Here is a 24,219-nt window from a genome sequence, read left to right as displayed (position 1 = left end):
TCACCGCCCGGGGTGGCCCCGACCCTGGGGGGTGGGATTGGAATTTGGGGGAATTTGGGGAGATTTTGGTGATTTTGGGGTCCCAGAAATACCCAGACACATTCAGGATTATTTAATCAGATTTATTGGAATTTTGGGTGGATTTTGGGGTGAATTTTGGCGATTTTGGGATCACAAGAAGGGCCCAGACACAGTCATGATTATTTAATCGGATTTATTGGAATTTTGGGTGGATTTTGGGGTGAATTTTGGCGATTTTGGGATCACAAGAAGGGCCCAGACACAGTCATGATTATTTAATCGGATTTATTGGAATTTTGGGTGGATTTTGGGGTGAATTTTGGCGATTTTGGGATCACAAGAAGGGCCCAGACACAGTCATGATTATTTAATCGGATTTATTGGAATTTTGGGTGGATTTTGGGGTGAATTTTGGGCATTTTGGGTCACGGGAAGGCCTCGGGGGGCGGCACCGCCAGCGCGGCCGAGCTGATGATGAAAACCTTGACGCCGCCCCTTTGGCCCCGCCCCCTCACCTGCCCCGCCCCCTCGGGGCGCGTCCTCGGTGATGTCATCGCTGACGTCATCGCCGGCGTCATGGCGGCGGCCGAAGGGGGCGGTGCCGAGGAGCGGCTGCTCCGCCCCCGGCGTGACGTCATCGGTGACGTCATCGTCGATGTCCTCGGGGCCCGGGGGGCAGTCCAAGGGGAGGAAGGGCGTGACGTCATCGTCGGCCGTGACGTCATCGGCGGTGACGTCATCAGCGAGGTCGTCCCAGGCAGCGTCGAGGTCCCCGGTGACGTCACCCAGCAGGGAGGAAGTGACGTCATCGGCGGTGATGACGTCATCGGCGGGGAGTGGGCCCAGCCCGGGGGAGGTGACGTCATTGTCACTCTCGGTGACGTCATCGGTGAGGGCGTCTCGGTGGGTGATGTCATCGAGGAGATGCCCGCCAGGGATGACGTCATCGATGACGTCATCACCGGGAAGGGGAGGGGCGTGGCAGATGCCGATGACGTCATCAATGCCGGCCTCTACACCAATGGCGCCATCGATGACGTCACTGCTGGGCGGGGCTGTGACCTCACCCCAGGCGATGACGTCATCAGGGAAGCCACACTCGATGATGTCATCGGTGCCGTCGCTCTCAGGGATGATGACGTCATCGGTGAGGTCGTGCAGGGTGATGACGTCATCGATGACGTCATCCAGGTCCCGCGGGAAGCCGCTCTCGGTGGTGACGTCATCGGTGAGGTCACGGCTGACGGCGATGTCATCGATGAGGTCACACCCGGGGGCGATGACATCACCGGCGATGTCACTCCTGGATGTGGTGACGTCATCGGCGATGCCACCCCCGGGGTGGGAGGCGATGACGTCACTGCCGGCGATGACGTCACCAGCGAGGGTTGGCTCCGGGGCAGAGGAAGTGACGTCATCACCACCGGTGACATCAGCAGTGACGTCACCCTCGGCCGTGATGTCACCGCTGGGTGGGGGGGAGGGGCTGCCCCTCCCCTCTGTGACGTCACCGCCCTCCCCAGCCGCGGTGACGTCATAGGCGATGACGTCATCATCGGGGGCCTCCTCCTCCTCCGGGGGCGGGGCCACCACGGTGATGGTGATGCCGCCGGCCCGGCACGCCACGGCCACCAGGGCCCCAAAATCCCCGTCCCCAGCACCTCTGGGGGTGATGACATCGCTGTCCCCAAGGTCCCCAAGGTCCCTCAGAGCGGTGACGTCGCTGTCCCCAAAAGCCGGAATGTCCCCCGGGGCAGTGACGTCACCATCCCCAATGTCCCCAACGTCCCCAAGGTCCCCAGTGTCCCTCAGACAGGTGACGTCACTGTCCCCAGTGTCCCCAAGGTCCCCAGGGGTGGTGACACCGCTGTCCCCAAAACCCTGAATGTCCTTCAGGGCTGTGACGTCACTGTCCCCAGTGTCCCCAGTGTCCCCAGTGTCCCCAAAATCCCCATCCCCAGCACTCCTCAGGGTGCTGACATCGCTGTCCCCAAGGTCCCTGTCCCCGCTGTCCCTGTCCCCAGTGTCCCCAGTGTCCCCAATGTCCCCAAGGTCCCTCAGAGCGGTGACGTCACTGTCCCCAAACCCCTCGGTGTCCCCACTGTCCCCCAGGGCGGTGACACCGCTGTCCCCTCCGTCCTCACCCCTGGGGCCACCCCTGTCCCTGCTGTCCCCTGGGGTGGTGACATCGCTGTCCCCAAGGTCCCTGCAGGCCAGGACATTGATGTCCCCAAAGCTCCTGTCCCCAATGTCCCCAGTGTCCCTGCTGTCCCCAGTGTCCCTCTCCCCGATGTCCCCCCTGTCCCCAAGGGTGGTGACACCGCTGTCACCGCCACCCTTGTCCCCAAGGTTTGGCACGTCCCTGTCCCCGATGTCCCCGATGTCCCCAATGTGTCCGATGTCCCTTGGGGTGGGGACAGCCTTGTCCCCAAGGTTTGGCACGTCCCCAAAGTCCCCAATGTCCCCAATGTCCCTGTCCCCAAAGTTCCCAGTGTCCCTGTCCCCAGGAGCAGGGACACCGCTGTCCCAAATGTCCCAAGGGATGGTGACAGCCCTGTCCCCGATGTCCCTGTCCCCAGTGTCCCCACTGTCCCTGTCACCGATGTCCCTCGGGGTGGTGGCACCTCTGTCCCCAAGGTTTGGCACGTCCCTGTCCCCACTGTCCCTGTCCCCAGTGTCCCTCGGGACAGTGACATCCCTGATGTCCCTCAGCACGGGGACAGCCCTGTCCCCAATGTCCCCAACGTCCCCAATGTCCCCGGTGTCCTTGTCACATGGGATGGGGACACCACCCTGTCCTCCATCCGCGGTGACAGTGATGTCCCCAATGTCCCCAATGTTCCTGGTGTCCCCAGTGTCTCTGATATCCCCAATGTCCCCGAGGTTCTTGGTGTCCCCGATGTCCCCGAGGTTCTTGGTGTCCCCGATGTCCCCAAGGTTCTTGATGTCCCCAATGTCCCCGATGTCCCCAATGTCCCCAGTGTCCTCGGTGCCTTTGATGTCCCCAATGTCCCCGAGGTTCTTGGTGTCCCCAATGTCCCCAACAATGTCCCCAATGTCCTTGTCACACAGGATGGGGACCTCGCCCTGTCCTCCATCCGTGGTGACCGTGATGTCCCCAACGTCCCCAGTGTCCCCAGTGTTCCTGGTGTCCCCAATGTCCCCAGTGCTTTTGATGTCCCCAACATGCCCAAGGCTCTTGATGTCCCCAGTGTCCCCAATGTCCTCAATGCCTTCCATGTCCCCAAAGTCCCCCGTGTCCCCAAGGTCCTTGATGCCTTTGATGTCCCCAATGTCCCCAAGGCTCTTGATGTCCCCAATGTCCCCAATGTCCCCAAGGTCCTTGATGCCTTTGATGTCCCCAATGTCCCCAAGGTTCTTGATGTCCCCAATGTCCCCGATGTCCCCAAGGCTCTTGATGTCCCCAGTGTCCCCAATGTCCTCAATGCCTTCCATGTCCCCAAAGTCCCCCGTGTCCCCAAGGTCCTTGGTGCCTTTGATGTCCCCAATGTCCCCAAGGTTCTTGATGTCCCCAATGTCCCCAGTGTCCCCAAGGTTCTTGGTGCCTTTGATGTTCCCAAGGTCCCCAAGTTCCTCAGTGTCCCCAAGGTTCTTGATGTCCCCAATGTCCCCAGTGTCCCCAAGGTTCTTGGTGCCTTTGATGTTCCCAAGGTCCCCAAGTTCCTCAGTGTCCCCAAGGTTCTTGATGTCCCCAATGTCCCCAATGCCTTTGATGTCCCCGATGTCCTCGGTGTCCCCGGTGTCCCCGATGTCCTCAGTGTCCCCGATGTCCCCAATGTCCCCAATGCCTTTGATGTCCCCGATGTCCTCGGTGTCCCCGGTGTCCCCGATGTCCTCAGTGTCCCCGATGTCCCCAATGTCCTCAGTGTCCCCGGGCTCCTCCGGGGCGGGCGCTGCGGTGACGGTGATGGTGATGCCGCTGGCCCAGGGGGTGACGGTGACAGTGCCACCCCCGGTGCCACCCCCCGGCTGTGTCACCTCCCCGGGGGGGACACGGGGGGAGGGGCCGCCCTCGGCCATGGGGGGACCTGGGGACAGAGGGGACACAGGGGACGTCAGGGGGAGGGGACACAGGGAGGGACACACAGGTGGCACAGGTGACACAGAGGGGACCTGAGGTGGCTGCCTCGGCCATGGGGGGACCTGGGGACAGAGGGGACACAGGGGACGTCAGGGGGAGGGGACACGTCAGGGCTTGGGGACACAGGGAGGGACACACAGGTGGCACAGGTGACACAGATGACACAGAAGTGACACAGGTGATGGGTGACACAGGTCACATTCAGGTGACACAGGTGACACAGAGGTGACAGAAGTGACACACAGGTGACACAGGTGACAGGTGACATACAGGTGACACAGGTGACACACAGGTGACAGATGACATTCAGGTGACACAGAGGTGACACAGGTGACACAGAGGTGACAGAAGTGACACACAGGTGACACAGAGGTGACATTCAACTGACATTCAGGTGGCACACAAGTGACACACAGGTGACACACAGGTGACACACACATGACACAGAGGTGGTACAGGTGACATTCAGGTGACACAGAAGTGACAGAGGTACCTGAGGTGGCCGTGGGTGACACAGGTGACAGGTGGCACAGGTGACACAGGTGACACAGGTGACAGGTGACACACAGATGACATTCAGGTGACACAGGTGACACACAGATAACACACAGATGACGCACAAGTGACACACAGGTGACACTCACGTACCTGAGGTGGCCGCGGGTGACACACAGGTGACACACATGACACAGGTGACACAGGTGACACACAGATGACACACGGGTACCTGAGGTGGCCGCGGGTGACACACATGACACAGGTGACACACAGATGACATTCAGGTGACACACAGGTGACACACAGGTGACAGGTGACAGAGGTACCTGAGGTGGCCACGGGTGACACAGGTGACAGGTGGCACAGGTGACACAGGTGACACAGGTGACAGGTGACACACAGATGACACAGGTGACACAGGTGACACACAGGTGACATAGGTGACAGATGACACAGATGACATTCAGGTGACACAGGTGACACACAGATGACACACAGGTGACACACAGGTGACAGATGACACTCACGTACCTGAGGTGGCCGCAGGTGACAGAGGTGACACACAGGTGACACACAGGTGACACACAGGTGACAGGTGACAGAGGTACCTGAGGTGGCCACGGGTGACACAGGTGACACAGATGACACAGATGACATTCAGGTGACACACAGGTGACAGATGACACACGGGTACCTGAGGTGGCCGCGGGTGCCGCCGCCGTCCCCCGGGGCTCCCGGGGCCGATCTGGGGCTCCCTGACCCAAATTTGGGTTTTTTGGGGTTTTGGGTCTCGGCAGCTCCGAGCCCGAGCCCGAGGGGGCGGGGCCTGAGCGATGCGGCCCCTCCCCCTCTAAAGCCCCGCCCCTTTTCTTAAACCCCGCCCCCTAAGGAGGTCACAACTTCGTTAATGGCAACCTCATTAAATGAAATAAAATTAAATTAATATTTTAAAAAATTACATATTTTTAAACCCAGATTATTTTATTTTAATTTATAAATTTGATTTTATCTATTAATAAACCCAGACCATTTTATTGCATTTTATTTTGCTTTATGAATAAATTTTATTTTATTTATTAATAAACTCAAATTATTTTATTTTATTTTTTTTATTTTATTTTGATTTATAAANAACCCCCCCAAGCCGGCCCCCCCGGCCGGCCCCGCCCTCACCTGCAGGCTCAGGTGCACGAAGGTTCCGGAAGCCGCGGGAGCCCCCGCCCAGCCCGGCCCCGGCTCCGCCCCCGGGGGGAGGAGCTGCACAGGCCCCGCCCCCGAGAGCGTCCGGAAGGCGGGGCCGAGCTGCTCCAGCCAATCGTGAGCCAGCTCCGGGCCCTGCACCAGCACTGCGGGGAAACCACGCCCACAACATGGCTGCCACCGTGCGGGGCGCCATCTTGGGGCAGGGTGGGGCATGCTGGGATACCGACAGCCCGCAAAGCATGCTGGGATTTGTGGTTCCCGCCCACAGCAGCCATTTTGTCTCCCTCAAAGCATGCTGGGATTTGTAGTCCGCACCTGGTCAGCCATTTTGTCTCCCCCAAAGCATGCTGGGATTTGCAATCCATGTCTAATTGGCCATTTTAACTCCCCCAGAGCATTCTGGGATTTGTAGTCCAGGTACAATTTGACATCTTTGCTCCCCCCAAAGCATGCTGGGATTTGCAGTCCGTGTCTGATCAGCCATTTTGGCTCCCCCAAGGCATGCTGGGACTCGTAGTCCAGGTCCAATCAGCCATCTTTGCTCCCCCAAGGCATGCTGGGATTTGTAGTTTATTTCTAATTGGCCATTTTATCTCCCCCAGAGCATGCTGGGACTTGTAGTCCGTGTCTGATCAGCCATTTTAACCCCCCTGAGGCATGCTGGGATTTGTAGTCCATGTCTGGTCGGCCATCTTTGCTCCCCCCAAGGCATGCTGGGATTTGCAGTCCCCCCACCCCACCTGCCCCCCCCGGGTCTCACCTGGGGGTCGCGCGGCCCCCCCGAGCCGCAGGGCCTCGCGCAGCCCCCGCACGGCCCGGACCAGCTCCAGCATGGCCGCCACCTGCGCCTCCAGCTCGGGGCTGCGCCAGCGCGCCTGGGGGGGCACGGGGCTGAGACCCCCGGGAACCCCAAAAACCACACAGGAAACCCCCGGGAACCCCAAAAACCACACAGGAAACCCCCGGGAACCCCAAAAACCACCCAGGAACCCCCCGGGAACCCCAAAATCCACCCAGGGAACCCCAAAAACCACACAAGGAACCCCCCGGGAACCCCAAAACCACCCAAAACCCTCCCGGGAACCCCAAAAACCACTCAAGGAACTCCAAAATCCACACAGGGACCCCCCCCAGGAACCCCAAAATCTACACAGAGACCCCCATGGGAACCCCAAAAACCACCCAGGGACCCCCCAGGAACCCCAAAAACCACCCAAAACCCTCCCGGGAACCCCAAAAACCACACAGGAACCCCCCAGGAACCCCCAAAGCCACTCAGAGACCCCTCCAGGAACCCCAAAACCAACCCAAAACCTTCCCAGGAACCTCAAAAACCACAGAGGAACCCCCCAGGAACCCCCAAAACCACCCAAACAACCCCACGAACCCCAAAACCCACCCAAGGAACCCACCAGGGATCCCCCAAACCCCCCCCCTGGGCAGGCGCTGCCAGAGCTCCTCGGCCACGAAGGGGGCGAAGGGGGCCAGGAGGCGCAGCCCCAGCTCGGCCGCGGCCACCAGCGTGGCCAGGGCGCCGGCCCGCAGCTCCGGGCACCGCAGCGACCCCTTGGCCACCTCCTGGGGACAGGGACACGGAATTGGGAAAAGAAATCCCAGAATGGGGAAAGAAATCCTGAAATGGGGACAGCAGGGACCCCTTGGCCACCTCCTGGGGACAGGAACCACGGAATGGGGGCAGGAACCACGGAATTGGGGCAGAAATCCCAAAATGGGGACAGGAACCATGAAATGGGGGCAGAAATCCCAGAATGGGGACAGGAACCACAAAATGGGGACAGGAACCATGAAATGGGGACAGCAGGGACCCCTTGGCCACCTCCTGGGGACAGGGACCATGAAATGGGGGCAGAAATCCCAGAATGGGGACAGGAACCACAAAATGGGGACAGGAACCATGAAATGGGGACAGCAGGGACCCCTTGGCCACCTCCTGGGGACAGGGACCATGAAATGGGGGCAGAAATCCCAGAATGGGGACAGGAACCACAAAATGGGGACAGGAACCATGAAATGGGGACAGCAGGGACCCCTTGGCCACCTCCTGGGGACAGGGACAGGGGTTTGGGGACAGAAATCCCAAAATGGGGAAAGAAATCCTGAAATGGGGACAGGAACCCCAAAATGGGCACTGCAGGGACCCCTTGGCCACCTCCTGGGGACAGGGACCATGAAATGGGGGCAGAAATCCCAAAATGGGGAAAGAAATCCTGAAATGGGCACCGCAGGGACCCCTTGGCCACCTCCTGGGGACAGGGACAGGGGTTTGGGGACAGAAATCCCAAAATGGGGAAAGAAATCCTGAAATGGGGACAGGAACCCCAAAATGGGCACTGCAGGGACCCCTTGGCAACCTCCTGGGGACAGGGACAGGGGTTTGGGGACAGAAATCCCAAAATGGGGAAAGAAGTCCTGAAATGGGGACAGCAGGGACCCCTTGGCCACCTCCTGGGGACAGGAACCATGAAATGGGGGCAGAAATCCCAAAATGGGGAAAGAAATCCTGAAATGGGGACAGGAACCCCAAAATGGGCACTGCAGGGACCCCTTGGCCACCTCCTGGGGACAGGAACCACGGAATGGGGACAGGAACCACGGAATTGGGAAAAGAAATCCCAAAATGGGGACAGAAATCCCAGAATAGGGGAGAGGTGACTGAAATGGGGAAAGAAATCCTGAAATGGGGACAGGAACCCCAAAATGGGCACTGCAGGGACCCCTTGGCCACCTCCTGGGGACGGGGACACGGAATGGGGGCAGAAATCCCAAAATGGGGACAGGAACCACGGAATGGGGGCAGGAACCACGGAATTGGGGCAGAAATCCCAAAATGGGGACAGGAACCACGGAATGGGGGCAGAAATCCCAGAATGGGGACAGGAACCACAAAATGGGGACAGCAGGGACCCCTTGGCCACCTCCTGGGGACAGGGACCATGAAATGGGGGCAGAAATCCCAAAATGGGGAAAGAAATCCTGAAATGGGCACCGCAGGGACCCCTTGGCCACCTCCTGGGGACGGGGACACGGAATGGGGGCAGAAATCCCAAAATGGGGACAGGAACCACGGAATGGGGGCAGGAACCACGGAATTGGGGCAGAAATCCCAAAATGGGGACAGGAACCATGAAATGGGGGCAGAAATCCCAGAATGGGGACAGGAACCACAAAATGGGGACAGGAACCATGAAATGGGGACAGCAGGGACCCCTTGGCCACCTCCTGGGGAGAGGGACAGGGGTTTGGGGACAGAAATCCCAAAATTGGGACAGGAACCATGAAATGGGGACAACAGGGACACCTTGGCCGTTTTTCAGGAATTCCCATTTTTTAGGATTCCCGTTTTACAGGATTCCCATTTTTCAAGATTCCTGTTTTTCAGGATTTCCCGTTTTTGGGATGCCTGTTTTTTAGGATTTCCTGGTTTTTAGGGATTCCCATTTTTCAGGATTCCCCTTTTACAGGATTCCCTTTTTCAGGATTGCCCTTTTTCAGGAATTCCCCCTTTTCAGGATTCCCGTTTTTCAGAATTCCCCTTTTTCAGGAATTCCCGTTTTTCAGGATTCCCCCTTTTCAGGATTCCCATTTTTGGGGTGCCCATTTTTTAAAATTCCTGTTTTTTGGAATTCCCATTATTCAGAATTCCCATTTTTCAGGATCCCATTTCTTAGGATTTCCCATTTTTCACGATTCCCATTTTTTAGGATTCCTGTTTTCCAGGATTCCCCTTTCCAGGATTCCCGTTTTCAGGGTTCCCATTTTTTAGGAATTCCCATTTTTTAGGAATTCCCATTTTTTCAGGATTTCCCGTTTTTCAGAATTCCCCTTTTTCAGGAATTCCCCTTTTTTAGGATTTCCCGTTTTTTTTGCGATCCCCCTTTTTCAGGATTCCCATTTTTCAAGATCCCCATTTTTTAGGATTCCTGTTTTTAGGATTCCCATTTTTCAGAATTCCTCTTTTTTAGGATTTCCCGTTTTTCACGATCCCCCTTTCCCAGGATTCCCATTTTTTAGGATTCCCATTTTTCAGGATCCCCCTTTTTCAGGATTCCCATTTTTCAGGATCCCCCTTTTCAGGATTCCCATTTTTCAGGATCCCCCTTTTTTAGGATTTCCCGTTTTTCGTGATTCCCCTTTCCCAGGATTCCCATTTTCCAGGATTCCCCCTTTCCCAGGATTCCCATTTTTTAGGATTCCCATTTTTCAGGATCCCCCTTTTTCAGGATTCCCATTTTTCAAGATCCCCATTTTTTAGGATTCCTGTTTTTAGGATTCCCATTTTTCAGAATTCCTCTTTTTTAGGATTTCCCGTTTTTCACGATCCCCCTTTCCCAGGATTCCCATTTTTTAGGATTCCCATTTTTCAGGATCCCCCTTTTTCAGGATTCCCATTTTTCAGGATCCCCCTTTTCAGGATTCCCATTTTTCAGGATCCCCCTTTTTTAGGATTTCCCGTTTTTCGTGATTCCCCTTTCCCAGGATTCCCATTTTCCAGGATTCCCCTTTTTCAGGATCCCCCTTTTTCAGGTTTCCCATTTTTCAGAATTCCCCTTTTTTAGGATTTCCCATTTTTCGCTATTCCCCTTTTTCAGGATTCCCCTTTTTCAGGATCCCCCTTTTTTAGGATTTCCCGTTTTCCAGGAGCCCGTTTCCGGGGCTCCGTACCAGGTAGACGTCGCAGAAGCTGCGCAGCCAGAAGCTCTGCACGGCGGCCACGGCGCCCTGCACCTCCAGCGCCTCCATCCTGCGGCCACACTCGGCCACGGCCGCGGCCAGGTGGGCCAGCAGCCAGCGGTCCAGGGGGGCCAGCGGGACCACCTAAATTGGGGTAAAAAAACAGGAAATTGGGACAATCTGGGACTGGGGAGGGGGCTCAGAGCGGGGCCAGCAGCCAGCGGTCCAGGGGGGCCAGGGAGACCACCTGGATTGGGGTGAAAAACGGGGATTTGGGGTCATCTGGGACTGGGGAGGGGGCTGGGAGCAGCCAGGGGTTCAAAGACCACCTGGGATTGGGGACACGGAGGAGTCTGGGGGTCCCTGGGGGCTTCCAGGGGCTATTTTTGGGGTCCCCATTACCTCCTCAGGGGGGTTTTGGGGGTCCCTGGGGTTTCAGGGGCTGGTTTTGGGGTTTCCAGGGGGTTTTTTTGGGTTTCCAGGGGGTGTTTTTGGGGTCCCTGGGTGTGTTTTTGGGGGTCCCTGGGGCTGTTTTTGGGGTCCTTGGGGTTTCGGGGTCCCCGTTACCTCCTCAGGGGGGTTTCGGGGTCCCTGAGTGTTCCAGGGGTGTTTATGGGGTTTCAGGGGGTTTTTTGGGGGTCCCTGGGGGTGTTTTTGGGGTCCCTGGGGTTTCGGGGTCCCCGTTACCTCCTCGGGGGGCTTTGGGGGGTCCCTGGGGTTTCAGAAGGTGGTTTTGGGTTTTCAGGAGGTGTTTTTAGGGTCCCTGGGGTCTTTTTGGGGTCCCTGGGGTGTTTTTGGGGTCCCTGGGGTTTCGGGGTCCCCGTTACCTCCTCGGGGGGCTTTGGGGGTCCCTGGGAGTTCCAGAGGTTTCTTGGGTTTCAGGGGCTGTTTTTGGGGTTTCGGGGTCCCCGTTACCTCCTCGGGGGGCTTTGGGGGTCCCTGGGAGTTCCAGAGGTTTCTTGGGTTTCAGGGGCTGTTTTTGGGGTTTCGGGGTCCCCGTTACCTCCTCGGGGGGCTTTGGGGGGTCCCTGGGGTTTCAGGGGCTGTTTTAGGGGGGCTTTTTTGGGTTTTCAGGGGGTGTTTTTGTGGTCCCTGGGGGTGTTTTTGGGGTCCCCGGGGTTTCGGGGTTCCCATTACCTCCTCGGGGGGCTTTGGGGGGTCCCTGGGGTTTCAGGGGCTGGTTTAGGGGGGCTTTTTTGGGTTTTCAGGGGGTGTTTTTGTGGTCCCTGGGGGTGTTTTTGGGGTCCCTGGGGTGTTTTTGGGGTCCCTGGGGTGTTTTCGGGGTCCCTGGGGTTTCGGGGTCCCCGTTCCCTCCTCGGGGGGCTTTGGGGGGTCCCTGGGGTTTCAGGGGCTGGTTTAGGGGGGCTTTTTTGGGTTTTCAGGGGGTGTTTTTGTGGTCCCTGGGGGTGTTTTTGGGGTCCCTGGGGTGTTTTCGGGGTCCCTGGGGTTTCGGGGTCCCCGTTCCCTCCTCGGGGGGCTTTGGGGGGTCCCTGGGGTTTCAGGGGCTGGTTTAGGGGGGCTTTTTTGGGTTTTCAGGGGGTGTTTTTGTGGTCCCTGGGGGTGTTTTTGGGGTCCCTGGGGTGTTTTTGGGGTCCCTGGGGTGTTTTCGGGGTCCCTGGGGTTTCGGGGTCCCCGTTACCTCCTCGGGGGGCTTCGGGGGGTCCCTCTCCCCCTGCAGGGCCCTCAGCACGAAGCCCACCGCGTTCCAGATTTTGTTGCAGAAGCGGCGCTGAGTCAGCACCGAGGCCACGCCCACACGGATTTCGGGGCCTGGGGGGGGCGTTGGGGTCAGGGGGGGCACCAGGACCCCCCCAGAACCCCCCAAAACCCCCAGACCCACCCCAGTACCCCAAAGCTCCTCCCAGTGCCCACCCTGGCGGGGTCCAAGGGAGATTTGGGGGTTCCTGGGGGATTTGGGGGGTCCCGGGGGTGATTTGGGGGGTCCCTGTGGGGTTCAGAGGAATTTGGGAGGGGGTCCCAGAGGGATTTTGGGGTGATTTAGGGGGGGGTCCCAGTGGGATTTTGGGGTATTTGGGGCGGGGGTCTCACCGTGGGCGTTGCGGGTGCTCAGGGCCAGGTGGAATTCAGGGGTGATTTTGGGGTCCCTGGGTGGATTTGGGGGGATTTTGGGGGGTCCTGGGGGGTTTTGGGGTCCCACCTGCCCCTCCTGGGCTGCCTGCAGCTCCTGTGGGTCCAGGGTCCGGGTCTGGAGCTTCTCCTGCAGCTCCTGGGGGAGCAAAACCCCAAAATAAACCCCAAATCAGCCCCAAAATAAACCCCAAATCAACCCCAAAATAAACCCAAAATCAGCCCAAAATAAACCCCAAAATCACCCCCAAAATAAACCCAAAAATCACCCCAAAATAAACCCCAAAATCACCCCCAAACCAGCCCAAAATAAACCCAAAATTTCCCTGAAATCATCCCCAAAACCCCAAAATGACCCCAAAACCCCAAAAATGACCCCAGAACTGCTCCAGGCCTGGAGATTTTGGGGGTTTTTTTTGGGGTTTTCGGGGTCTGGGGGTTTTGAGGATTTTGGGGTTGGGGTTTTTTTGGGTGTGGGGTTTTTTGGGTGTGATTTTTTTTGGGTCAGGGGTTTTTGGGGTCTGGGGGTTTTCAGGGTTTTTGGGGTCAGGGTTTTGGGGTTGGGGTTTTTTTAGGGTTCCTGGGGTGGGATTTTTTTGGGTCAGGGTGTTTCAAGGGTTTTTGGGGTTGGGTTTTTTTGGGTCTGGGGGTTTTCAGGGTTTTTGGGGTCAGAGGGTTTTTCAGGTCTGGGGGTTTTCAGGGTTTTTGGGGTCAGAGGGTTTTTCAGGTCTGGGGGTTTTCAGGGTTTTTGGGGTCTGGGTTTTTTGTGTTTTTGAGGTTGGGATTTTTGGGGTCAGGGGTTTTCAGGGTTTCTGGGATCAGGGTTTTTGGGGTCGGGGTTTTTTTGGGGTCAGGGGTTTTCAGGGTTTCTGGGATCAGGGTTTTTGGGGTCGGGGTTTTTTTGGGGTCAGGGGGGTTTCAGGGTTTCTGGGGTCTGGGTTTCTTTGTGTTTTTGAGGTTGGGTCTTTTTTGGGATCGGGTTTTTTGGGTGTAGGGGTTTTTTGTGGTTTTGGGGTTGGGTTTTTTTGGGCTCGGGGTTTCAGGGTTTCTGGGGTCAGGGTTTTTGGGGTCTGGGGGTTTTCAGGGTTTTTGGGGTCAGGTTTTTTTTTGTGGTTTTGGGGTTGGGTTTTTTTGGGCTCGGGGTTTCAGGGTTTCTGGGGTCAGGGTTTTTGGGGTCTGGGGGTTTTCAGGGTTTTTGGGGTCAGGTTTTTTTTTGTGGTTTTGGGGTTGGTTTTTTTTGGATTCAGGGGGTTTCAGGGTTTTTGGAGTCAGGATTTTTGGTGTCACGGTTTATTTGTCTTTTTGAGGTTGGGTTTTTTTGGGCTCAGGGGTTTTTGGGGTGGGGGTTTGGGGTCCCACCTGCAGCGTGGCCCCCCCGATGACGTCGCGGGGGTCGATGACGTTCCCCAGGGATTTGCTCATCTTGCGGCCCTGGGGGTCCCGCACCAGGGAGTGCAGCAGCACCTGGGGGGGACAACACTGGCACCCCGAAATTGGGGAGGGGGGCCCCAAAATGGGGATGGGGACCCCAAAATTGGGGATGGGGACCCCAAAATTGGGATGGGGACCCCAAAAATGGGGATGGGGACCCCAAAAATGGGGACGGGGACCCCAAAATGGGGATGGGGACCCCAAAATTGGGGATGGGGACCCCAAAATTGGGATGGGGACCCCAAAAATGGGGATGGGGACCCCAAAAATGGGGACGGGGACCCCAAAATGGGGATGGGGACCCCAAAATGGGGATGGGCACCCCAAAAATGGGGATGGGGATCCCAAAATTTGGGAGGGGGGCCCCAAAAAATGGGGATGGGGACCCCAAAATGGGGATGGGCACCCCAAAATTGGGATGGGGACCCCAAAATGGGGATGGGGGCACTGAAAATGGGGATGGGGACCCCAAAAGTGGGGACAGGGACACCCAAAGGGACAGGGGACACCGAAATGGGGACAAGTGACCCCCAGGAAAGTGGTGACAGAGGACACAGGGGACACTTGGGGACCTTTGGGGACACTTGGGGACACCAAGAACACAACGAGAAACCCCCAAACCCAACCACACCCCTGGGAACTGGGGGATTTTGGGACCCCTGGGGACATTTTGGGACCCTTGGGGACCCCTGGGGACACTTGGGGACATCTGGGGACCCTTGGGGACACCTGGGGACATTTGGGGACATCAAGAACACAACGAGAAACCCCAAAACCCAACCACACCCCTGGGAACTGGGGGATTTTGGGACCCCTGGGGACATTTTGGGACCCTTGGGGACCCCTGGGGACACTTGGGGACATCTGGGGACCCTTGGGGACACCTGGGGACATTTGGGGACATCAAGAACACAACGAGAAACCCCAAAACCCAACCACACCCCTGGGAACTGGGGGATTTTGGGACCCCTGGGGACATTTTGGGACCCTTGGGGATATTTGGGGACCCCTGGGGACCCTTGGGGACATCTGGGGACACTGGGGACAGTGACCTGTGCGAAGGGCAGCTGTCCCGTGAGCTGCTGGCCCAGCATGGCCATCCGGGCCACCCAGAAGAACAGGAGGTCACTGCCCGTCACCAGCACGGAATTGGGGTAAAAACGGGCCAGATCGGGGCTCTGGGGACACAAAGGGACATTGGGGACACTGAGGGGACATTGGGGACACTGAGGGGACACTGGGGTGGCACTGGTGGCCCAGCAGGGCCGTCCAGGTCACCCAGAAGAGCAGGAGGTCACCAGCACAGATTTGGGGTAAAAATGGCAAAGATTGGGGTCTGGGGACACTGAGGGACATTGGGGACACTGAGAGGACATTGGGGACACTGAGAGGACACTGAGGGGACACTGAGAGGACATTGGGGACACTGAGAGGACACTGAGGGGACACTGAGGGGACACTTGGGGACGTTGGGGACAGGGGTCTCACCTGCTCAGGCCAGCCCAGGGCGGCAAAGGGGAAGAGGGCGGAGGAGAACCAGGTGTCCAACACGTCGGGGTCTGGGGACAGCAGTGCCACCAATGTCACCAAAGGTCACCAAATGTCACCCAATGTCACATTTAAACCCCCCAAACCCTTAAAAAACCCAAAAAACATTCAGAATTTCCCCCAGATTTTTTGGGCCCCGCTCCCCAGTCTCACCTTGGGGGCAAATTTCACATTTAAACGCACCAAAAAAACTCAAAAAACACCAAAAAAACCCCCAAAAATCAGAATTTCCCCTGGATTTTTTTGAGACCCTTCCCCAATTTTTCAAGACCCCCCAGGTCTCACCTTGCTGCAGGTGCAGCTCCTCGGGGGGGCAGCCCAGGGCCCCCGCGGCCGCCGCCCGCGCCTCGGCCTCGCTGCGCCCCACGAACCACGGCCCCTCCTCCTGGGGACCCCCCTGGGGACCCCCCTGGGGACCTCGGGGACCCCCCTGGGGACACGCGGGGGCGGGGCCACCCCGCACCTGGTAGGCGGGCACCTGGTGGCCCCACCAGAGCTGGCGGGACAGGCACCAGTCCCTGCGGGGAGGGGAAATGGGGACACTGGGGACACGCCCACCACCGCCGGGACACGCCCACCACTGCGGAGACCACGCCCACCACCGCTGGGACACGCCCACCGCAGCTAGGACACGCCCACCACTGCAGAGACCACGCCCACTACAGCTGGGACACGCCCAAAACAGGTGAGACCACACCCACTGCACCTGAGCCCCCACCCATAACACCTGGGACACGCCCCCCACTGCTGAGACCACGCCCAGCACAGGTGGGACACGCCCACCACAGCTGGAGCCACGCCCAGAACAGCTGGGACAGGCCCAGAAGAGACCCTGCCCCCAAAAGCTGAAAGCCCGCCCACCACATCTGAGGCCCCCCCCATAACTCCTGGGGCACGCCCACCACTGCTGAGACCACGCCCACCACCCATGGGACACGCCCACCACTGCTGAGACCACGCCCACCACCCATGGGACACGCCCACCACTGCTGAGACCACGCCCACCACCCATGGGACACACCCACCACAGTTAAAACCCTTCCCCCATGCCAAAGACACGCCCACCAGTGCTGAGACCCCGCCCCCAAAGCAGAAACTCCACCCCCAGCACCTGAGGCCCCGCCTCCATGACCTGGGACACACCCAGAAGAGCTGAGGCCCCGCCCACCACACCTAAAACCCCGCCCCCAACACCTGGGACACACCCAGACCACCTGGGGCCCCTCCCCCAATATTAAGACACCTCCCCCAACACCTGAAGCCACGCCCACCAAAACCCACCTATGACTGCATTATCTCCTGATCCTGCACCTGCTCAGAGAACATCTCAGCCCATTTCACTGTACTCCTTATCCTCTGAGTGGCCTGTCTACAGCCACAAATAATTAGAACAGTCCCCAGGCTGTGGGGCTGCTACCTTCCAGACAGGTGACCCCAGGTGTGTGTGACCCCCCCAGGTGACCCCAGGTGACCCCAGGTGTGTGTGACCCCCCCAGGTGACCCCAGGTGAGTCCACCCCTCACCTGCAGCGCCCCCCGGGCCATGTCCCCGCAGCTGAGGAACCACTGCCGCTTCAGCAGGAACTCCACCACGTCCCCCGAGCGGCTGCGGGGACACCGGGGCACGGGGACATGGGGACATGGGGACACTGGGGACAGCTGAGAGACACTGGGGACATTGGGGGCACTGGGGGCATGGGGACACTGGAGACATTGGGGACACGGGACAGCTGAGAGACACTGGGGACACTGGGGACACCGGGGACATTGGGGACACTGGGGACACCAGGGACAGCTGAGGAGGGATTTGGGACAAGGGACATTGGGGACACCTGGGACATGGGGACATGGGGACAGTGGGATACTGGGGACATGGGGACACTGGGGACATGAGGACACTGGGGACACTGGGGACATTGGGACACCAGGGACAGCTGAGAGACACTGGGGACATGGGGACATTGGGGACAGCTGAGGGACACCAGGGACAGTGGGGACAGTGGGGACATTGGGGACACTGGGGACATTGGGGGCACTGGGGACAGTGATACCAGCAGAGGGACAGAATCATGGTGTGAGAGGACACTGGGGACACTGATAGGACACTGATGACACACTGGGGACACTGAGGGGACATTTGGGGACACTTGGGGACAGCGGTACCTGCAGAGGGGCAGGGTCATGGCGTGGTCCTGCACCCCCCGGAGCAGCCCCCGCTGCGCCAGCGCTGCCACCACCCGGGCACGGGCCTCGAACCGGGGGACACCCTGGGGACAATGGGGACACTGAGGGGACAGCGGGGACACCCTGGGGACAGCGGGGACATTGGGGGACTGGGGAACATTGAAGGAACTGGGGACATTTGGGACAGTGGGGACATTGGAGGGATTTGGGACATTGGAGGGATTGGGGACAGGGAGGGGACAGTGAGGGGACAATGCTGGATTGGGGACATCAGGGACATCGAAGGGACTGGAGACATTGAGGACATTGAGACTGAGGACATGGGCCAGGTTTGGGGACACATTTGGGCCATTTTTGGGGACACTTTGAGGTCATTTTTGGGGCCATTTAGGGACAATTTGGGGCCATTTTTAGGAACAGTTTGGGGCCAGTTTTGGGACCAGTTTGGGGCCATTTTTGGGGCCAGTTTGGGGCCATTTCTGGGGACACTTTAGGACAGTTTGGGGACACTGGGGACAGGTGTGGGCGCACCTGCAGCCACCCCCCGCCCGGGGGACACAAGGTGCCGTCGTCGGCGATGACCGAGAGCAGCGGCAGCGCGTGGGCCCGGGCCAGCGCCAGGTCCTGGGGGCTGTGCCCGGGGGTCACCTTCACCGCCCCTGGGGACACACCTGGGTCACACCTGTGTCACCTACAGCCAGCTACTGTCACCCATTGCCAGCTACTGTCACCCAGTGTCACCCACAGGTCCTGGGGGCTGTGCCCGGGGGTCACCTTCACCGCCCCTGGGGACAGGGACACACCTGTGCCACACCTGTGCCACACCTGGGCCACCTACTGTCACCTACTGTCTGTCATCTGTCAGCTATTGTCATCTACTGTCACCCAGTGTCACCCAGTGTCACCCACAGGGCCCGGGGGCTGTGCCCGGGGGTCACCTTCACCGCCCCTGGGGACAGGGACACACCTGTGCCACACCCGGGTCACCTGTTTGTCACCCAGTGTCACCCCTTGCTTCCCTTCCAGTCCCACACTGGTCCCAGTGCCCCATCCCAGTTCCCCCCAGTCCCTCCCAGTCCCTATACCAGTTCCCTCCCAGTTCATCCCAGTCCCCTCCCAGTGCTCCCCAGTCCCTCCCAGTTTATCCCAATCCCCCTCCCAGTCCCCATAGTTCTATTCCCAGTCCTCCCCAATCTCCTCCCAGTCACTCCCAGTTTATCCCAGTCCCTCCCAGTCCCCATAACTCTATCCCCAGTCCCTCCCAGTTTATCCCAGTCCCCCATAACTCCGTTCCCAGTTTATCCCAGTCCCCACAACTCCATCCCCAGTCCCTCTCAGTTTATCCCAATGCCCTCCCAGTGCCCATAACTCCATTCCCAGTCCCCCCCAGTCCCTCCCAGTTTATCCCAGTCCCTCCCAGTCCCCGTAACTCCATTCCAGGCTCAGCCCCGCCCCTCCAGGCTCAGCCCCGCCCCTCCAGGTGAAGCCCCACCCCTCCAGGCTCAGCCCCGCCCCTCCAGGCTCGGCCCCGCCCCCACCTGGTAGCGCGGGTCCCGCGGGTGCACGGCCACGGCCACGTCCCCAAAGAGCGTCTCGGGACGGGTGGTGGCCACGGGCACCTCCAGCCCTGGGGACACCGGGGACACTCAGGGGACACCGGGGACATTGGGGACAGCCAGGGGACATTGGGAACATCAAGGGACACTCAGGGGACATTCTCAGGGGACAGCCAGGGGACATTGGGGACATTGAGAACATCAAGGGACACTCAGGGGACAGCCAGGGGACATTGGGGACATTGGGGACACTCAGGGGACACCGGGGACACTCAGGGGACAGCCGGGGGACATGGGGGACATTGGGGACACTCAAGGGGACATGAGGGACATTGGGGACACTCAGGGGACATTGAGGACACTCAAGGGGACATTGGGGACATTGAGAACATCAAGGGACACTCAGGGGACAGCCAGGGGACACTCAGGGGACATTGGAGACTCTGGGGACATTGGGGACATTCAGGGGACACTCAGGGGACAGCGGGGACATTAGGGACACTCAGGGGACATTGGGAACACTCAGGGGACATCAGGGACATTGGGGACACTCAGGTGACACTCAGGGGACACCCAGGTGACAGCCAAGGACAGGAGCCCTGAACCCCCTCCCCAAAGCCACTCCCAGGTGCCACCAAAGCCACCCTGGAATGTCCCCAGTGCCCCCGGTGTCCCCAGTGCCACCCTCAGTGTCCCCAGTGCCACCCAGGCTGTCCCCAGTGCCACCCTTGATGTCCCCAGTGCCACCCTCGGTGTCCCCAGTGCCACCCCCGGTGTCCCCAGTGCCCCCGGTGTCCCCAGTGCCACCCTCAGTGCCCCCAGTGCCACCCAGGCTGTCCCCACTACCACCCCCAGTGTTGTCCCCAGTGCCCCCGGTGTCCCCAGTGCCACCCTCAGTGTCCCCAGTGCCACCCAGGCTGTCCCCAGTGCCACCCTTGATGTCCCCAGTGCCACCCTCAATGTCCCAGTGTCACCTTCAGTGTCCCAGTGCCACCCTTGATGTCCCCAGTGCCACCCCCGGTGTCCCCAGTGCCACCCCCAGTGTCCCCAGTGCCACTCTCAGTGCCACCCCCGGTGTCCCCAGTGCCACCCTTGGTGTCCCCAGCGCCACCCACCGTCGTCCCCCTCCACGGGGTAGGCGAAGGTGACGAGGACGCCGAAGGTGACGGGGTGGGGACAGTTGGGGACATTCAGCGCCGTGGGGCCCGTCAGGACACGGGGCTCCACCTGGGGGGGCAGCGCGGGTCAGGGACCCTGGGGACATTTGGGGACATTGGGGACACCCTTTGGGACACTGGGGACATTGGGGACGTTGGGGACACCTCGATGTCGGCCAGCGCCGAGCGCAGGGCGCAGCTCCACGTCACCACCCTCTGGTCACGCCGGATCAGCCCCGCCCTGAAGAGCCGCACGAAGGCCTCGGTGACAGCGCGGGAGAAGCCCTGGGGACACAGCGGGGACGCTTGGGGACACTCTGGGGACACCTGGGGACACTCTGGGGACACTTTGGGGACAGTTCGGGGAGGTTTGGGGACAGCACGGGGGAGTTCAGGAGAGTTGGGGACAAGTTTGGGGGAGTTCGGGGAGGTTTGGGGCACCCTGGGGACACTCTGGGGACAGCAGGGGCCACTTGGGGAAACTCTAGAGACACTCTGGGGACATTCTGGGGACAGTTTGGGGAGGTTTGGGGACAGTTTGGGGAGGTTTGGGGACAGTTTGGGGAGGTTTGGGGACAGCACGGGGGAGTTCAGGAGAGTTGGGGACAAGTTTGGGGGAGTTCGGGGAGGTTTGGGGCACTTTGGGGACCCTTGGGGACACTTTGGGGACAGCTCAGTGACCCCTGGGGACCCTTGGGGACACCTTGGGGACAATTCTGGGATGCTTCAGGTAGAGTTAGGAACACTTTAGGGCCAGATTGGAACACCTGGGAATGGCCAGGACACTTGGGGACCCTTGGGGTCAGCTCAGTGACCCTCAGGGACCCTTGGGAACAGTCTGGTGACAGTTTGTGGACAATCTTGGGATGCTTTGGGGAGTCAGGAACACTTTAGGGCCAGACTGGAACACCTGGAGACGGCCAGGACACTTGGGGACACTTTGGGGACAGCTCAGTGACCCTTGGGGACAGTTCAGTGACCCCTGGGGACCCTTGGGGACACCTTGGGGACAATTCTGGGATGCTTCAGGTATAGTTAGGAACACTTTAGGGCCAGATTGGAACACCTGGGGACGACCAGGACACTTGGGGACACTTTGGGGACAGCTCAGTGACCCTTGGGGACAGTTCAGCAACACCTGGGGACCCTTGGGGACAGCTTGGGGACAGTTAGAAACACTTTAGGGTCAGACTAGAACATCTGGGGACAGCCAGGACACCTTGGGGCCAGCCCAGTGACCCCTGGGGACAGTTTGGGGACAGCTCAGTGACCCTTGGGGACAGCCCAGTGACCCCTGAGGACCCTTGGGGACAGTTGGGGACAGTTTGGGGACACTGACGGGGTCCATGGTGAAGGCGCAGCGGCTCCAGTCCAGCGAGGCCCCGAGCGCCCGCAGCTGCTGCAGGATCTCGTCCCCGTGCCTGGGGGGGACAGGGCGGTGACACCGCGGGGCCGCCCCCGGGGGATGTCCCCGGGGATGTCCCCGATGTCCCCGAGGTGTCCCCGAGGTGTCCCCGTGTCCCCTCACCGCTCCTTCCAGCGCCAAACCTCGCGCAGGAACTCGGCCCGGCCCAGGTCCTGCCGGCGCAGGCGGCGCTGCTGCCACAGCCAGCGCTCCACGATGGCCTGGGGACATTGGGGACACATTGGGGACACATTGGGGACATCCCTGGGGACATCGGGGACAGCCCCCGGTGCTGCCACAGCCAGCGCTCCACGATGGCCTGGGGACATTGGGGACACATTGGGGACACATTGGGGACATTGGGGACAGCCCCCCGTGCTGCCACAGCCAGCGCTCCACGATGGCCTGGGGACATTGGGGACACATTGGGGACACTGGGGACATCCCTGGGGACATTGGGGACACATTGGGGACACTGGGGACATCCCTGGGGACATCACAGACAGCCCCCGGTGCTGCCACAGCCAGCACTCCACGATGGCCTGGGGACATTGGGGACACATTGGGGACACTGGGGACATCCCTGGGGACAGCAGGGACAGCCCCCAGTGCTGCCACAGCCAGCGCTCCACGATGGCCTGGGGACACTGGGGACACATTGGGGACATCCCAGGGGACAGGGCAAGCAGATTTGGGGACGTTTCAGGAGGATTTGGTGACATTTGGGGACACACCTGGGTGGCAATGCCAGCGTGGTCGGTGCCCGGCACCCACAGGACGCTCCAGCCCTGCATCCTCCGCCTGCACCCAAAAACCTCAAAATTACCCCAAAACCACCCCTAAAATGTTCCCAAAATTACCCCAAAATAATCCAAATAAACCTCAAAATATCCCCAAAATTATCCCATTCAAACCCCCCAAACCGCCCCTCAAACCCCCCAAACTCACCCCAGACCCCCCAAAATCTCCCCAAATCCCCCCCAAAGCCCCGCTGACCATCGGACCAGCGCGTCCTGCAGGGTCACAGTCTCGCTCAAACCCCCCCAGGTGTGTCCCCCCCTCACCTGCTCAGGCGGGGGGGGGCTGAAGACCCCTCCCCTCTCCCACCACTGGTACCAGGCGGCCTCGACGTAGCGGGGGCTGTACCGGGGGGGGAGGGGCACGCCCGTGGCTGTGTCCCCAAATGTCACCTCAGGGGGGTGGCAGGGCCACCACCCCCCAAAATCCCCAAAAACCCCCAAAAATCTGCTCAAAATCCGCTCAAATCTGCCCAAAATCCGCTAAAATTCACCCAAATTTCACCCAAATTGGGGCTGTACAAGGTGGGAAAGGGGCACATCCGTGGCTGTGTCCCCAGATGTCACCTCAGGGGGGTGGCAGGGCCACCACCCCCAAAATCCACCCAAAATACCCCAAAATGTGCTCAAATCTACCCAAAATCCCCAAAAATCCACCCAAAATCTGCTCAAATCAACCCCAAATTCCCCCGGTTTGGGGCTGCACTGGGACAGGGCTGTCCCCAGATGTCACCTGGGGAGGTGACAATGCCACCCCCCCTTGGGGACACCCCAAAATCCCCCAAAATCCTCCCCAAATCTCTCAAAAATCCATCCAAATCTCCCCAAAATCCACTCAAATCCCCCCAAAACCCCCCAAATCCCCCCCAGCCCCCCAGCCCCGTTACCCTTTTTGCCGCCGGGCTCCAGCGGGTGCCGATATTCCACCTCAGCCTGGGGGCTCCAGCCCTTGGGGAGGCCCTGCGGCGCCTGCGGGACCAGTATAAACCAGTACGGACCAGTACGGACCCATAAAAACCAGTATGAACCAGTATAAACCAGTATGGACCAGTAAGAACCACTATAAAGCAGTATAAATCAGTACAGACCAATATAAACCAATATAAACCAGTAGGGAGTGCCTAAAACCACTGGGAACCAGTCCAGACCAATGCACACCAGTACAAACCAGTGCTGGTCACAGGCAAAACCTGTCCCAGCGTCTCCCAGTCCATCCCAGTTCCCCCCAGTTCATCGCAATCCCCTCCCAGTGTCTCCCAGTCCCCCCAATCCCCTCCCAGTCCCTCCCAGCCCCTCTCCCAGTCCCTCCCAGTCCATCCCAGCCCCTCTCCCAGTCCCTCCCAGTGTCCCCCAGTCCCTCTCAGCCCCTCTCAANCCGGGCCCGGGGCGCCCCGGGAGCGCCCGGAGCGCCCAGAGCGCCCAGAGCGCCGAGCGCGGCACGGCTGAGGGAGCCCGCCGCCATCTTGGCACGGGCGGGGCGGCGCCGCCGCGCCACGTGACCGGGGACAGCACCACGTGACCGGGGAGAGGGCGGGGAT

The 24,219-nt window shown here is 59.6% G+C and overlaps 1 protein-coding gene across 1 annotated transcript; it reads right to left on the bottom strand.

Annotated features, from left to right (window-relative positions):
* Positions 1 to 23,755, bottom strand: VARS2 (valyl-tRNA synthetase 2, mitochondrial; the record flags this gene model as incomplete). Its single annotated transcript, XM_039713067.1, has 27 exons — positions 1 to 24; positions 541 to 1,902; positions 5,230 to 5,376; positions 5,795 to 5,967; positions 6,585 to 6,819; positions 7,253 to 7,402; positions 10,508 to 10,660; positions 12,156 to 12,286; positions 12,566 to 12,623; positions 12,669 to 12,743; positions 13,964 to 14,068; positions 15,088 to 15,213; positions 15,524 to 15,594; positions 15,869 to 16,569; positions 16,930 to 16,952; positions 17,107 to 17,188; positions 17,746 to 17,849; positions 18,298 to 18,437; positions 19,274 to 19,393; positions 20,438 to 20,549; positions 20,645 to 20,764; positions 21,819 to 21,900; positions 22,008 to 22,105; positions 22,619 to 22,685; positions 22,881 to 22,897; positions 22,949 to 23,055; positions 23,569 to 23,755. Coding segments are annotated over 27 exons (4,770 nt in total), but the record flags the coding sequence as incomplete, so codon positions are not given.
* Positions 23,756 to 24,219: the final 464 nt, after the last annotated feature.

This window comes from Passer montanus, unplaced genomic scaffold, assembly GCF_014805655.1.
Source record: "Passer montanus isolate IOZ18808 unplaced genomic scaffold, ASM1480565v1 scaffold275, whole genome shotgun sequence".
NCBI classification, from domain to species: Eukaryota; Metazoa; Chordata; class Aves; order Passeriformes; family Passeridae; genus Passer; species Passer montanus.
This window is presented reverse-complemented; position numbering and strand designations above follow the sequence as displayed.